General features: G+C 43.7%; 1 protein-coding gene across 1 annotated transcript in view; it reads left to right on the top strand.

Annotated features, from left to right (window-relative positions):
- The window catches only part of CFAP47 (cilia and flagella associated protein 47), a 572366-nt gene that overhangs the window by 56943 nt on the left and 498518 nt on the right, over window positions 1-16905 (top strand). The window contains exons 14-16 of the mRNA XM_040424993.1: window positions 7523-7619; window positions 7914-8130; window positions 15812-16056. Coding sequence (XP_040280927.1) covers window positions 7523-7619; window positions 7914-8130; window positions 15812-16056 — 559 coding nt within the window. The remainder of the gene's footprint in view (window positions 1-7522; window positions 7620-7913; window positions 8131-15811; window positions 16057-16905) is intronic.

The following is a 16905-nucleotide window of genomic DNA, read 5'->3' on the forward strand; positions in this document are numbered from 1 at the left end:
CTAACACTAAATACTACCTGTTATGCGCCATAATGGACGCCATAAAGTTCAGGAAGTGTTGGTTCTACATGCATGCTGGGTCCACTCTGCCTTTTACCATTTTTGGTGCCATAATGGCCTCCATTACTTCCAGGGGATGCAGGTACCAACATGCATGCCGAGCCCACTCTATACCTCTCCTGGCGCCAAACGACTTCCAATGAATGTTGTGAGAGCAGGCCACAGCTTTATACTGAAACTAATTAAAATCAGCCTATAGGGCAGACAGGCTAATCAAGAGTGCACGACTCGCTGGAGTGCCACATCTCCAGCATAGTAAATCTGCAAAGAAAAGGGGGTTAGTCAGCACATCCCAATGCACAGGTGCACGCTGCCAGGGCTAAAAACATAGAGAAAAAAACAGCACCCTGCATACCAGATAAAGTACAATAATGCCATAGTCACCAAAAATATTATAGTGCTAATGCTACGCTTATTTATAAAGTGAGATACTTGGCAAATGCATTTTGTACAAAACCATCTGAGCCCGTCTGGTTTTGTACAAAATGCATTTGCCAAGCATCTCACTTTATAAATAAGCGCAGCATTAGCACTTGAATGTTTTTTGTGACTATGGCATTATTGTACTTTATCTGGTTTGCGGAGTGCTGTTGCATTGTCTCTTTTTTCTATGTGGGACCCCAACCTATATATTTATGATATGTTCTGTGGATATGCCATAAACTTCCCAGATGGGACAACCCCTTTAAGGTCTACTACTAAATTATATAGGGATACATCTATATCATATATCATTTCATATTATATATTTTAATGTAGAATGCTCCGTTTATTTTAAATAGCATGATATTAATAGTTTGGACGTATTTTTTTAAATTATATAATTTTTTTTTTTTCCCCCTAATGCAAAATGAAAATACAATTTGACAATACAGAAATCTGAGTTCATCAATACAAAATTCAAATTCATCAACACGCAGTCTGCCGAGGCAGTCACAATATTACATACCGCCCCCCCCCCCCCTGCCCCAATGATGGTTATCCCGGTGAATACCTCGCACAATCTCCCCCCGAGGGGTATAGCCTTCTCTCTCTCGCCCCCTCCCCCACAACCCCCCCCCCCCCCCACCCAGGCAGCGGCGCCCCCCATCAGCAACCAGTTGAGCCACTCATTGCATATTCCTCAAACTTCTTAATTCTTACAAATAGATTTTTCCACTCAATAATATTAGGTGCTGTTTTGGAGCCCCACTCTCTTGCGATAACAACTCTTGCCACCATAAGACCTCTTATCCAGACCTTTTTTTTTCTTTTTTTCCCTGATTAATACTGGGATATTACCCAAGACAGCCACTTCCGGTTTTAGTGGGAGGGATATCAAAGACTCTACACTTAGGGCACCAAAAACCTCTCTCCAATAGGATTGCACCTTTGGGCAACTCCATATCATATGTATATATTCGGCAGCCTCTTCTCCACATTTCCAGCAGTTTGATTTTTGTTCTTTATAGATCCTACTTAGTAATACTGGAGTCATATATATTCTATGGATGATATTAAAATTGATTATCCTAAAGTTACTAGAGATCGTTGCCCTTTTTACATTTTTATATATGTTCCCCCAATCTAGTGTATTTAATCCTATATCCTTTGCCCATTTTTCCTAACTGTTAAACTTTATTGTTTTACCCAGCCCCTTCCTTATTAACCTATATATTTGAGCGATAGTGACCCTAGTATTGGTGCGTTGGTGACAGAAATCTATAAATTCGTGTTTTTGTTATGATAAAATAATCCCTGTTTTGTGTTCAAACGCGTGTTTAAGTTGGTGATACCTGAACTGATTCATTAAGTCTAAATTTATTCCAGGACATAGCTCTTTTAGTGCTCTTATTTCCCCATTCTTAACTAAATGTGATACATAAATGATGCCATACTTTTCCCAATATTTATATACTGCAATTGATTAGAATTCTCTCATATTACTATTACACCACAGGGGTGAGAAGTGTGAAGTGTTCAATATTCCTAATATTTTTTTTATTTTTCCCCAAGCCAGGTCAACCATTTGGCATATTGGCCATTTTTTCCCTTTGTTTTTTATAAATCCCTTCTCCAGAATGCTAAATATATTATATTTTGGGCCATTGAAGCCCCTTTCTAGGTATTCGCTTATATTGTTTCCCCCAGATTTTAGCCACTGGACTTGAGAGGCTAAGTAATATCCCTGGAAAAAGGGAACCGATAGCCCTACGATCTCTTCCACTAACCAAAGATATTTCTGTTTTAGTTTTACCCTTTTTTTTTTACCCTGCCATACACTTATTTTACTTTTGCATCTAATCAGCAAAAGAGAGATGTTTTATTTCGTAAAGTCTAAAATACTTGCACTAAGCTTAATCCCCAAATATTCAAAAGATTCCATGGGTTTTAATACCCTAATTCCTACTGAGTTCGGTAGGGTTACCTGATCAAGCGGTAACAGTACTGATTTGGCCCAGTTGACTTTATAACCCGAAATATCACTAAACTTATTTATCAGTTCCATGAGATAAGACAGCTGAGATGCTGGGTTCTCCAAGAAAATCTGTATATCGTCTGCGTACATACTTATCTTGTCAGAGGTCCCCTTCATACCAAAGCCCTTGATCCCTTCGTCACATCTAATTCTAGCTGCCATTGGTTCTATAAATAGGGCAAACAATAATGGGGAGAGTGGTCATCCCTGTCTTGTTCCTCTATGCAGCTCTATTTGCTCGGACCATACTCCATTAATGTTTATTCTAGCTTTTGGATGATTATATCAAATCTGGACCCATTTAATAAAATGTTGTCCCAGATTCATCTTGTGCATTACTTTCCAGAGGTATTCCCACTCCACCCTGTCAAACGCCTTCTCAGCGTCCAGTGACAGGATGGAGCGGGAACCCCCCCCCTCCTCAACCTGCATATTCAAAAAGGCTCTACGTATACTAGATTGTACAATTCTCTTAGGTATAAACCCAGTTTGGTCTGGATGTATTAATCTATCAATAATTCCCTTCAGTCTATTAGCTAATACTTTTGCGCAAATTTTATAATCTGTGTTTAACAGAGAGATCGGGCGGTATGACCCTATCTCTCTTTCATCCTTACCCTTTTTAAGAATAAGTGTGATCACAGCCTCAGATAAAGATGGGGGGAGTTCCCCGATCTGATAGGATTCATTTAGTACCTGTAATAGCAATTGCAGGATTGTATCTCCATATTGACGATAAATTTCAAACGGGAGAATTCCCCCGAATGGTCTTAACCGCCTCAGATAGTTCCCTTAAATCTATAGGTTGGTTTAATATTTTGGATTCCTCCTCTGTTAATTTTGGGAGATTGATATTCTCTAAGAATTTATCCGCATCTCCATCCTGCTGCTTATTGTCGTTTGTATATAAGATATTATAATACCTAACGAACCCCCGCTCAACCTCCTCTGGACACGTAGTAACAGCCCCATTTTCCAATCTAATATTTTTTATCCTGTTGGTATTTTTTTGGTTTTGGATCAGGGATGCTAAAAGACCTCCAGGTTTCTCTGCCTGGGAAAAGTATTTAGCTCCTACAAAAAAAATCCTATGTTGTGCTTTTTCTAATAAGTAGTTTTTATATTTCAGTCTAGCTTCTTCAAACTGAGATTGAGTGACGAAGTTCATATTATTATCTATCTCTCCCCGTAGGGACTGGACCCTTCTTTTTAAAGTTAATTCTTTTGATGCAAATTCTTTTTCTTTCCAATTAATTCTGGCCATGTAAACTCCGCGCAAAAACGCTTTAAACGAATCCCATACAAACTGCATGGGAGCCGACGGGGCGTTCAATAACAAAAATTCCCGGATCTCATTTATTATATTATCCTAATCCTTAACCAAGTTAATCCAATTGGGGTTTAGTCTAAAAATCCTTGTTTTCTTCTTATCATGTCCTATTTTAATCGTTACTACTATTGGAGAGTGATCAGATATCGTATGTATTTCATACTTCATTTTTATTACCATATCTAAAAGGTCAGGGTTAGCTAATGCTAGATCTATTCTAGACATAACTGTATTAGCGCGGCTAAAGCAAGATAAGACTCTTATCTCTCCATACAGAAAACGCCATATGTCCATCAATGCCAAATCCCGCAGACCCTTCTTAGCGGTGTAAGTTTATCTCTATTTGCTTTATATGCATGATCCTTGGAGTCTGTCCTCCTTTAGGCACATTGCATCATTAAAGTCCCCGGTTACCAAAACCGGGCACCTTGTTCTTGAGCCAATAAAGTCTGCCAGGTCTGACATAACAGACATTGAGAAAGGTGGAGGGGCATAGAAAAATGCCAATATACAAGTAGTGCCGTTCAGGCGACAATGCAAAAAAACTAATCTGCCCTCTCTGTCAATTCTGTGGGCAATTGGTATGTAATCCACCTTCCCATGAACATAAACACTAACGCCCCGGGAGTAGGCCGAGCAGCAAGCATGGTAGTCATATTTAGACCATCTCCTTTTTGCAATGCTGATGTTCTCATATGTAAGATGTGTTTCCAGAAGACATATAATCGCAGGCAGATGTCTCGCCACTACATCAAATATGACCACCCGTTTCGCTCTCTTGGCTATCCCCCGTATATTCCACGTAAATATTCTATTCATGTATGCTCAATAATGCATCTGCCTCGCGGAGGGGGCAGGGGGGGGGAAGGAGCAAACCACAGTAACCATCAAACCCCATCAACCCACCCTCCCCTTCCCTCCACCATCCCCTCCCACACACCCCAGCCTTCCCGCACACCCCACCCTTCCCATCTTGGTCAGACGAACCGAACAGTCCACTAACCTCTTACACATCCCTCCCCATCCGGACCCCTTTTCACATATAGTCCAACCTATGTCATACTTATATATACTCAGGATCCTATACCCCTACCATCTAGCCACTCACAAGCTTCCTCCGGGTGGGTGAAGAAATATGCCTGTTCCTGATAGAGTACTCTTAATTTGGTGGGATAAAACAGAGTATTTGAACTTAGCTGCTGCCAGTCTCTTCTTAACCTCTCAAAATGCTTGGCGTTTTACTTGGGTTGCCCTTGAGTAGTCCGTGTAGATTTCTATTTTACTTCCATTATATTCTAGGGACGAATGATTTCTTTTATTCTTCATAATACTATCCCTATCTCGGGCATTCATCATTTTGGCTAAAATTACTCTCGGCGGACTTCCAATCGATGGCTGTTTATTTGGTATCCGGTGGACTCTCTCCACCGCAAACCAGATAGAAAACTGATCTGCACCGAACAGTTCCAGCAACTATTGTTGAATAAACGCACTTGGATCTTCTTTTTCCACCCCTTCAGGGAACCCAACTATACGTATATTCGCTCTGTGGGGCCTATCCTCCATTTCAGTAAGTCTATCTTGTAGTGAATTCCTTTCTATTTCCATCCCCTCCATCCTATTCTTAAGCCCGTCCACCTCCTGTTTTAGGTCTCTTACGGTCACCTGAAGATCCTTGACTTTCTCACATACTTTATTCATTTTGTCTTTAATCAGAGATATGTCTACTTGGACTGTGGAGATTTTTGCCGACAGATCGCCCAATGCTAGATTTGATTGCTGTACAGCATTCAGAATGTCTGTCAGTTTCTTGTCCGCCATTTCTATCCTCTCCTCCGTTGGAATACTCTTATTACTCCTCCCCTCTTCTCTATCGCTAACTTCCTCTATATTTTGTGAGTCTATCAGGTCAGCTTTATTTTCCTTATTACCCTTCTGATTTGTCCTGGTCTTATATTGGGGTGATTTCAGGAATTTGTCCATTTTGGAGATTAGACTACTTCCACTTGCACCCACAGATTTCATATTTTGTGCCTTTGGGGGTATTATATTGTCTGGGGACTGCCCTAGGTGTATTGGACAAGAGAGGAAGAGGACAGAGCAAACGAGCAACAAAAAAATTAAGTTATGGATAATCAGCAGAGTCACTCTACATATCTCTCATGAACCACAAAATATATATATATAAACTCAACAGTCAGGTTAGAGTAAGAGTTATAGGTCCACCCTTTTTTGATCTCCCCAAAGATTTCTTCTCCCCACACACTGGGCAGGGCTTCAATTTCTGTGTATCGCAATCTGTCCGAGATATAAATTCACGCCAATCAGTCAAGCGGTCCATCAACAGACAAAGCCCCCAGGGATACTTGTAATGCTGCTGTCCGTTTTACAGCGGGGAGTAGTCATCCTGGTTTATTACATAGGGTTAGTAAGTAGATTGTTACATAGGGTTAATAAATAGGGGTTCCACAGACAGACTCAGGTGTTAGAGAATGTTTGTTTACCAGCAGGGTTCCAATTACCACTCAGGGTTCATTCCTCTGGACACTCTCTCTCAGATATGATACAATCCTCGAAGCCCCAGCCGGATCCAGACCCCCAGAGAGGACAGAGGGAAAACGTATCAGTTCCACCGAATGTGAAAATCACTGCCTACCCATCACAGGCGGGCCACCCCACAGAAGTACCGCAGATAGCTCACTTGGTGCGGCTGCCACAAAAAAGATCAAACACCACCAGTCCGTGTGTCCCTGGGGTATTACATGAAATAGAGGAGGCTTTAGAACACCTAGCGAACACTCAATTGCTCATATCTTTTCGGTTTCGATGTCGCATCCCTTCTTTACTAATATGGCATAGGCTTGCAGTTTAATCATGCCAAGTGATCCAAACAAGTTCTGCCTCCATCCACCTGTACGGAGATCTATCACTCCACTCTTATTCCACCGCCCCTATCCACACAGCCCCCAAACATAGGGATCACATTGAGACCACCAACCTCTGGTTTCCTTGTCGGTTATCCAGGGATCAAGTGCGCACACCAAAGCTTCCTTCTCCTCTCCCGTCCGTTGCGACCACAGTCCGGGTGGGGGAGGATGCCACCGCAGGGCTAAAGCAGGAGCAGCGGATCTGCAGGCGAATAGAGGGACACCAGTGCTAAGTGAGGAACTGAGGCGGCAGGCTAGGAAAGAATTACCGGCAGGTGTCCAGAGCTTAAGGGCGCTTGAAGCGGCGAGGTCAGGTCAGCGCGTTCGCATGGCATCGCTGAGGTCCGGGAGCTGGGTGGTGGAGGAGGGAGGGACCGCAACACGCCTACGTGCTTACGTCATGCCGCTTCAGACGCCAGTGCCAGTTTGGACGTATTTGAGATTATATTTTCTTGTATGGTTGTTTTTTAGAGCTTTACCAGCCTTTGACCTTAAAATGCATCTGTCACCATGTACCATGTAACTGGTAGCTTCATCATGGTCTCTTCATTCAAACGTTGTTGTGCCCCTGCTGATCAGTTCCTCCGTTGCTCAGAAATGAAGCCTTTAGTATTATGCAAATTAGCTTTTCGGTGCAATGAGGGCGTCGTATTTGGTTTATTACTCAGGTATCTGGTGACAGATGCTTTTTAATACAACACTTTTAAGTATAGCTATAACTATGCATTTTAATGTTTTTTTCTGTAGATTAATGAAGGTCTCAATGCATTGCCCCACACTGCAACAGAGAAGGAAGACTGCAGTCTTATCCTGACACCTCAGCAACTTCACCACGTAGTTATCGGTAAGTCTTGACACATGAAATAAGAATGTGAAAGGCCCTGAGCAATAATTGTTCTTTTCAGACTGTATTCAGACTTAAATCTCTAATTAGTGCTGAAGATAAATATATAAATGTGCAAGGAAGCAGGCATTTCTGCGGATTACTATAGGAATTGTTTGAACTAGTTGGGCAGATAGCTTATTTATTTTGTTCCAAGACGCCTAAATATAAAAGCAACAGAGCTTGTCGGAATTTAATTAAATTTGTCTTTTTGAAGTTTTTAACACTTTCTTTGCCCTTTTTTAACATTTGCAGGTCCTTCTTCAATAGATTTTGGAGAAGTCTGTGTTAACTCCACATCAGTTAAAGAAATGAATATCATCAATAGTCTCCCCACGTACATCTGGGTTCAGGTAGAGATTGATTGCGACGAGCTGCAGCAAACCAGCCCACTTTCTCATGTTGTGCCGCCAATGTCAAAGACGGAGATCCCAGTAGTCTTTGAGACAAATACATTGGGGAAATTTAAAAAGTAAGTAGAAATGTATTTTTATTTATACACTGTAATAATTCCTTACATTATTCCAATCTTGTGCCTGGTACAAAAAGTCACATTTAAAGTTGAAATGAAACTTCTCAGATCTCATATAATGCTGAGTGAGCTGACGTACGTAATCACTGCTGTAGTAAATCTTGATCTACTTACTGTCAAAAGCGGAAGCATTGAGAGAGCTGAACACTAATATGAGAATTAGATGCCCACAAGAAATTCATATTGCAGAAGATTTATAAAAGAAGTGAACAGCATATTAAAGAACTTGCTATCATGTCTTTATTAACCAATACCAATCCCACTGTATAATATTGTACTGAAATGGTGACTTCCTACAGCTTTCTACAACTGGAACTTTCAACATGCGGTATCTTATGGTCTTGTTAATCCACTGATCTTTAAAAGTTTTTTGTATTATGATCATTGGTACCTTCATTGTAAAGTCCCCTGGAGGTCAGTTGTCCAGCCAGTAACTGGTGCCTAATGCTTGGTGATACAGTAAGAATCTGTTAGCTGGCAATCATTAGTAAAGCTTATATCCAAGTACTTTTGCTTACAAAAGTGTTCAGCATTCAGCCCATGATGATCCGTGGTGTATCCAGTGTCTTGTCCCTGGTGGTTAGTGGTACTCTCAATGCCCTGTACCTGTTGTACATAGAGACCTGATTCTTTGTAATTCCAGATGTTCTATACACCTTGTTTTCAAGTGGTGGCCTGATCCCTGATGAGACTGTGTGTGTGTGTGTGATGCGTGTGGTATGGTATATGGTGTGGAAAAAAATAAAAAGGGGGCCAGCAATACCAGGGTAATCAGATTAAAGCATAGCTGTTAATGTCCTTTTTTTTTATAAAAGGTGATGCTCAAAATCGTAAAAAATAAAAAAAGTGCAAAAATGTTGCAATAGAAGTGGTGCTGTCAACTAAACGGTGCTCCATAGTAATTGAAGCAGTCTTACCATTCCTGTCGACACACAGTGGTTTGGGATACTCCGATATGCAGAGGGTCGTCACAGTTCGGGTCCTCTTCAGTAGGCAGCAGGACGCTGTATCTGTCACTGAATTGACCTACTTGTCCTGGTCTGAACTAAGAGGAGCAACCACCCCAAAAGGGGAGACCCCTCTGGACAATCCCTCTCTAGTCTGGAGGCCATCCGCTCAACCCTGACCCAGGTGGTACCGTTCCTGCTGTACAGGGTTGACAAGAATTATATTAAAGTAGATGTTCCTATGCTTTACAACAGGGCTGTGTCATCCAGTCTCCTCATTTGACAAAGAGAAACAAAGTTGTTGCTGCTATCTGCATGTGGCAGTTTGGAGCACAAGAATAGCATATGGCATCCCTGGTTTCCTTCCATTTCAGTGATTTTAAATGGCCTGGGAAGGGGCGTGCCTGTCCTGCCCACCTAGATGTAGCGGGAGGATTGTTGTGTTTGGAGTGTTGTGCAGTCACTGATGTTGGAAACAACAGTGAGTGCTCCCCTATGTAGAACACTTATCAATGCACTACGTGGAAGTATTGGTATAGTGACCTATCACGTCAATTATGCTGGAGGGAGTATTGCTGCACAGGGGAGAAATGGGTGAGGAGCGTGGACAAATTGAAGTACATTGGCGGACATAAAAAACTTCATTCAGGCTCACACACTGATCCATCCAGGGGAAAGCTTCAAAACCTGGACATACTTAATGCTGTGCCTAAGGCCTCATTCACATGTCAGTATTTTGGTCAGTGATTGCCAGAAAACTTTGCTGGCATAAATATATCCAGTTGTCCAATAGAAGGGAAAGCAGAGAACTGGCCATTCCGACGGATATCCTAGATGATGTCAAAATGTTATTTGGTTTCAGTGAGAGCAGGGTTCTTCACCGATCTTAAGAAAAAAAGTACCAAGCTGCCTCCAGTTGGAGAAATATCTTGTGTCAATGTTTTTGTTGACCAGACGATCAGGGACCTGGTGGTTCTGGGTTTTCAGGGAAACAGACACAACTTATCTAAGATTAAACATGAGGCCCTTTTATCATTACAAAAGGATCATTTTATTACAATTAAACCCTCTGATAAAGGGGGTAATCTGGTTGTAATGAATACCAACGACTATAAGAGCATGTGTCTCAAACTCCTGAAGGATGCCAGTACATACGAAACCCTAGCAGGTGACCCCACAGAAAGATTCCTGTTAGAACTGACTACTATACTAGGGCGGGCCAAAAAAGAACACATCTTAGGCGAGAAAGAGTATGAGTTATTGCTGAATAAAACTCAGACTGTTGCCACCTTCTATAGTCTACCGAAGGTACACAAAGCCCTTAATCCTATTAAAGGTAGACCTATCGTTTTGGAGGTTAATTGCCTGAGTCAAAACCCAGGCATTTATATCGACTGAATTCTGGCTCTCTTTGTGATGAGTTTGCCCTCCTATACCAGGTACAAAGGAGATCTTCTGAGGAAATTAGAGGGGGTCACCCTTGGTGACAACTCGTGGCTGGCATCTATTGACGTTGAGGCGCTGTACTCATCCATCCCGCACCAGTGTGGCTTGAAATCAACAGAACACTTCCTTAAAGCGAGGGGTTGTCAGTTCAGTGCCGACAGTAGGTTTGTCCTGGAACTATTGAGGGGGACCAGGATGGGCAGTCCCTGTGTCCCCTCATATGCTAATCTCCTGGGCTGGTGGGAAGAGCAAGACGTCTTTGGTGAGGAACTACAGGAAGGTACTGCCGATATTGCCCTTTGGGCAAGATATATCGATGATATATTCATAATCTGGAATGGGAGTAGGGATGACTTTGTGGACTTTGTGCAGCACCTCAATGTCAACAACCTTGGCCTTAAATTCACAGTTGAAATAAACAGGGACGCCCTAGCATTATTTGACGTGAACATCAGGAGGGGCCCAGGAGGGGAGCTGATCACAGGAATACACTGTAAATCCACGTCCACCAATTGCCATCCTGAGATGGTTGAGTCATCATCCTTTCCCCCTCATGAGGGGCATCCCCGTCAGACAATACCTTCACCTAAGAAGGATCTATTCCAATAAAATGGAGTTAGAAAGGGAAGCAGTTTAAAAGGACAAACTGGTACGCAGACATTTTGAAGAACCCCCCCACCCACCCAAAAGACTCCATGAATATAACAAAGTGGTGGATGTTTTCACTGCAGCGGCTGCATTGCCTGCAGCTCCATTCAGCAAGGACGTGAGTTTAGCAATAACATGACTGCCAAAATATATAGGACAGCTTTATAAATTGACGGTCAAGAGGAGTGGTCTTTACGGCCAATTGTGTCTGTGGTCTTGAGTATGTGGCAAAGACTGTGCGTGAGCTCCGAAGAAGGGTAGGGGAACACCTGAACGATATCAGGAATATGAAGTTTATGAACATTGAGCTGATCCCATACCCCATCAGAACGGGGAACTTGAACAAGAAAATCCTCCAATGTGAAACTTGGTGGATTTTCCACTTGAAAACTCAGTCACCAGTGGGTCTGAATGAAAGATTGAGCTACACTTGCTTCATTTAGACCCTATTACTTATTCTATGTAGAACTGTTAAGTGTCAGATACCTCATGCACTACCTGCAATAAATAACCTTACTTTCGACCTAGGGATGATCATCACCACCCATTAGACACAGCATCAAGTCTGTCCAGGTTTGGAAACTTTGCCCTGGACGGATCAGTGAGTGGGCATGAACAAAGATTTCATGTCCGCCAATGTACTTCAATTTGTCCACACTCCTCAAGCATTTCTCCCCTATGCAGCAATACTCCCTTTAGCAAAACTGATGTGATAGGTCACTTTACTGATACTTCCACGTACTGCATTGATGAGTGTTCTACATAGGGGAGCACTCACTGTTGTTTCATCTTCCAACATCAGTGACTGTACAACACTGACATCATGCTTGACAGCTGTTTACGCCCCCCACTGCCTAATCCTGCATGCAGTTGCTTAATGCATGACATAGGAGTGGGACCGACACACTACTGGCTAATCCTCCCACTACATCTAGATGGGCAGGACAGGCACGCCCCTTCCCAGGCCATTTAAAATCACTGAAATGGAAGGAAACCAGGGATGCCATATGCTATTCTTGTGCTCCAAACTGCCATATGCAGATAGCAGCAACAACTTTGTTTCTCTTTGTCGAATGAGGAGACTGGATGACACAGCCCTGTTGTAAAGCATAGGAACTACTTGACAACCTCTAATTCTTGTCAACCCTGTGCAGCAGTACCGGTACCACCTGGGTCAGGGTTGAGTGGATGGCCTCCAGACTAGAGAGGGATTGTCCAGAGGGGTCACCCCTTTTGGGGTGGTTGCTCCTCTTAGCTGGACGTACAGTTCAGACCAGGACAAGTAGGTCAATTCAGGGACAGGGATGTTTCTCTATGTCCCCTGAGGAGACTGGGCGACACAGCCCTGTTGTACCACGTAGCAGGGGAGCACCCAGGAATTTTGTCTCGGAGGGGTCCAAAAGGCAAAAAATGTGGCGCACTGTGCCAATTCTTATGCCCGCCCATTTTTCAAAGCCTCCTTCATATTTAAAAATGCGGCGCACAACATTTTTAGCCCCGCCCATTGTTAAAAGCCCCTCCTACATATAATAGGCCACTCTCAACAAACACTGTACAGCTGAAATTCTATTGTTGAGGTCTGTCTCTACACATCATACGTAGAGGGGAGGGCCTGTCCTGGTTGCACTGCCTGCTTCACATTATACAATAAACAACAGCAGGCTACAGCCAGGAAGCTCCTCCACTTTCCCCCCTTCCCAGATCCTGCTCAAGGCCTGTGGTTCCCCCCCACCATCTGCCACCCGCCCGTGGCCTCCTGCCCACCTTGGCCGTCCTCACCCAGCTCTGAATCCATCTTCTGCAAATGGCAGGGGGAGGAGACGGAGCATCTCCTCTCCTACATAGTGCCACATACCTCTTACATCCAGTGATGTCACCTTTGTTGTAGACGTTCTCTTTCTTTATCGTCTCCATTCAGACCAGACCGCCATGATGATTTTTTAGCCATCTTCCGTCTCTGCAGAGATTGACAAACAGACATTAGTTTCCCACATTTCCATCATCTTCACATCTTCTGAACACCCTTTCCTGCCACCCCCAATACTGTACTGCAGAAACAGTCCCCCTGGAAATACTACTACCACATAGATAGTGCCCCCTTCAACAATTATTGGCACACAGTGCTCTAAAAAATAACTGCGCCCACACATCAATAGTATAAATATAATGTCCCCCAAAAATAATTGTGCTAAGCTGATACTGTGCCAGGGTGCCCCCCCAAGAAACAGTCCTCCCCAGAATCCCACCAATAGAAATAATTCTCTGCCAAAGCACACTTAGTAGTAATAATGCCCCTATAGTGCTCATACTAGTAATCATGTTCCTCATAGCCCCCAGTAGTAGTAAAGCTCCCCATAATACCCCCTGGTAGTAATAATTCTCCTTATAATATGACACTACATGAAATACCCCCGCTTAGTGCCCACAGTTGAGCTAATGTCGCCATAATGTATGCCAGTATAAAATACCCCTTTATAGTGCCCCAGTAAATGCCCTCATAGTGCTCCTCTCCCCCTTGCCCATAGTGTCCCCCATAATATACCAGGTAAAAAATGCCCCTTCTTAGTGCCCCCAGCAGATACCCCTATAGTGCTCCTCTCCCCCATAATGTGCCAGTAAAAAAATGCCCCTTCTTAGTGCCACCAGATGCCCCAACAGTGCTTCACTCCCCCATAGTGCCCCCAAATAATGCCCCATAGTGCCGCTCTCCCCTATAGTGCCTCCTATAATTTGCCATTAAAAATGCCCCCTTAGTGCCACCATATGCCATAGTGCCCCCCATAATGTGCAAATAAAAATAGGCTCCTTTAGAGCCCCCACTTCCCCATAGTGCCCCCATATAATGCCCCTATAGTGCCACCAGATGCCCCATAGTGCCGCTCTTCCTTATAGTGCCCCCCATAATGTGCCAATAAAAAAAGCCCCTTTAGAGCCCCCAGATGCCCTCATAGTGCTCCTTTCCCCCATAATGCCCCCCCCATAATGTGCCAGTAAGAAATGCCCCCAGAGTGCCACCCCCAAAAAAATGGGGCTGTAAGAAATGCCAGATGCCCCCATAGTGCCAGCTCCCCCCAAAAAAACAAAAACAAAACACTAATACTTACCTTCATCAGCAGTGAGCGCCCTATGTCCCTGCTGTGCGCTGCCCAGCTCAGGCAGCGCGATGATAATGACGTCATTGTGCCGCCGGAGCCGGCCTCTGATAGGCCGCAGGCATTTGTGCGTGCGGCCTATCAGAAGAACAGGGAAGGGAGACGTCTCTCCCTCCCCTGCACCGCCGAAGCACAGCCATCTGTATTGCTGTCCTGAGGATGGCGATACAAATGAATATGGAGATGAGCGCTTCCACAATGGAAGTGCTCATCTCCTACTGCCCCCCCCCCCCCCCCCCCCCCACCGCCGCCGGAAACTAGAACCAGGGCCGCGCTGCCTGTGGTGATCGGCGGTGCGGCCCTGAGGAATATTTTTATTTTTTTATTTTCACTGGTTGTTCTAGGGGAGGTCCAGACCCGCTGGACCACCCCTGTCGCTGCGCCATTGACACATAGGGACAATTACTTTACTATAGTTCTTGTCATGGTGTGGTGTGTGATGCGTGTGCAATGTGTGTAGTGTGGTGTATACAGTATGGTGTGTGTTTGGTGTGTTGAGAGAGGTGCAAGACCTTACTAAGGTTCCAGGCAGCTTTGTAGCTGTAACCATTGTGACCTGGTATAGGAGGGCAAACTCATGACAATGGGAGCTACAGTTCCTTCCCGACAGTTGGCATGCAGCGATCTCCTTCACTGTATGAAGACAAGGGATGGATAATGTGATCACTCGTCCTCATAGAGCTGCATTGTTTCTGGGCAGCAGATTGCAGTTTAGACCGCTCAACCTGCTGCCCAGAAACAGTAATTTCTGTGCCCGCAGGAACGACAGGATCACCCAATGAACAAGTGTTTCGCTTATTCATCAGGTGATAGGCGGCACATTTACACGGGCAGATTCACAGGAACGGTTGTTCCCGATCTGGACGATTACTGGCTAATGTAAATGCAGCTTAAGTTATTGCCAAAAATCTTTTTGTCCATTTTATTCGCCATTCCATCATAATTTATATTTCCATAAAATTTTCTACACTGAAGCAACAGTGATACAGAGCCTGGCGTACCTCACTCACCTACTGTAAATTGTAAATGAACAATTCTGTATTTTTTATTTGTTTGGCAGAGAAGCAGTTAACATCTTAATGGCCATAGCACTTATGGGAATAACCTTTTGGTTACTGTCAGCATTTTATTTAGTACTGTAGGCTTTACCAGGGCTTTATATCCTCATTATTAATATATGGGTTTTTTAAACACTTTCATCCACCACCTTTATGCGCTAACATGGTCTCCAGATGCAATGCTTTGTGACCCCGAGGCTATTACTAAGAACAAATACTGCACAAATCATAGACGGTGTTTCCCAGAATGATAAGACATTAAGCCGAGGAGTATGTTTTATGTATTTCAATCATCATCCTTATATTATTACAATCCTTTTAAATCCAAACAGTAAGAATAAAAGAGATTTTTACTGATTATGACTTGCAGGTCAATTTCTTACACCGTGAATAACAAGCACATTGGATGTATCTTAGTAACTGCAAGAGCAGTTCCCATTGCCCTTGAGCTGTCTTCTCACGAGCTGGTTCTGAAACCCAACAACGACTTCTTAGCCGAAACAGGATTTAGATCGTCCATAAGATTGTATAATCGCAGAAATCATGCTGCTGAATTTAGCTGGAAGCCAATCATAACCGAAAAGGGAATTGCTTTTTCAATACGTCCTGCAAGAGGTAATGCACAGAGAACGATGGATGTTATTTTATGAATTTGTTTTTATAACAGACAAGAGATGTAAATATATGGATGAACTTTTATATGTATACTGTGTGTATATATATATACAGGTGAAACTCGAAAAAGTTAGAATATCGTGCAAAAGTTCATTAATTTCATTAATGCAACTTAACCGCCTCCCGACCGCCTAACGCAGGGATGCGTCCTGCGGGCGGTCGGTTTGTTCCTCGTAGACGCATCGGCGCGTCATCTCGCGAGACGCGAGATTTCCTGTGAACGCCCGCACACAGGAGCGCGCGTTCACAGCATCAGAAGGTAAACGAGCTGATCTACAACCTGCCAGCGGCGATCATTCGCTGGCAGGCTGTAGATCCGATTTTTTTAACCCCAGAAAGGTATATCTGACGCTGTTTGGTTAACAGCGTCTAATATACCTGCTACCTGGTCCTCTGGTGGTCCCTTTTGCTTGGATCGACCACCAGAGGACACAGGCAGCTCTGTAAGTAGCACCAAACACCACTACACTACACCCCCCCCCTGTGACTTATCAACCCCTCATCACCCCATATAGACTCCCTGATCACCCCCCTGTCATTGATCACCCCCCTGTAAGGCTCCATTCAGACGTCCGTATGTGTTTTGCGGATCCGCGGATCCAATGTGCTTTCCGCATTTTGCAGATTCGCACATTGCCAGAACTATATAGAAAGTGCCTTTTCTTGTCCGCAATTGCGGACAGGAAAAGGACATGTTCTATATTTTTGCGGAACGGAAGTGCGGACCCGGAAGTGCAGATCCGCAATTCCGGATCCGAGCGGGACAAAGTCTGTCCCCATAGAAATGAA

Source organism: Bufo bufo, chromosome 3 (assembly GCF_905171765.1).
Source record: "Bufo bufo chromosome 3, aBufBuf1.1, whole genome shotgun sequence".
In the NCBI taxonomy this organism is placed as follows: Eukaryota; Metazoa; Chordata; class Amphibia; order Anura; family Bufonidae; genus Bufo; species Bufo bufo.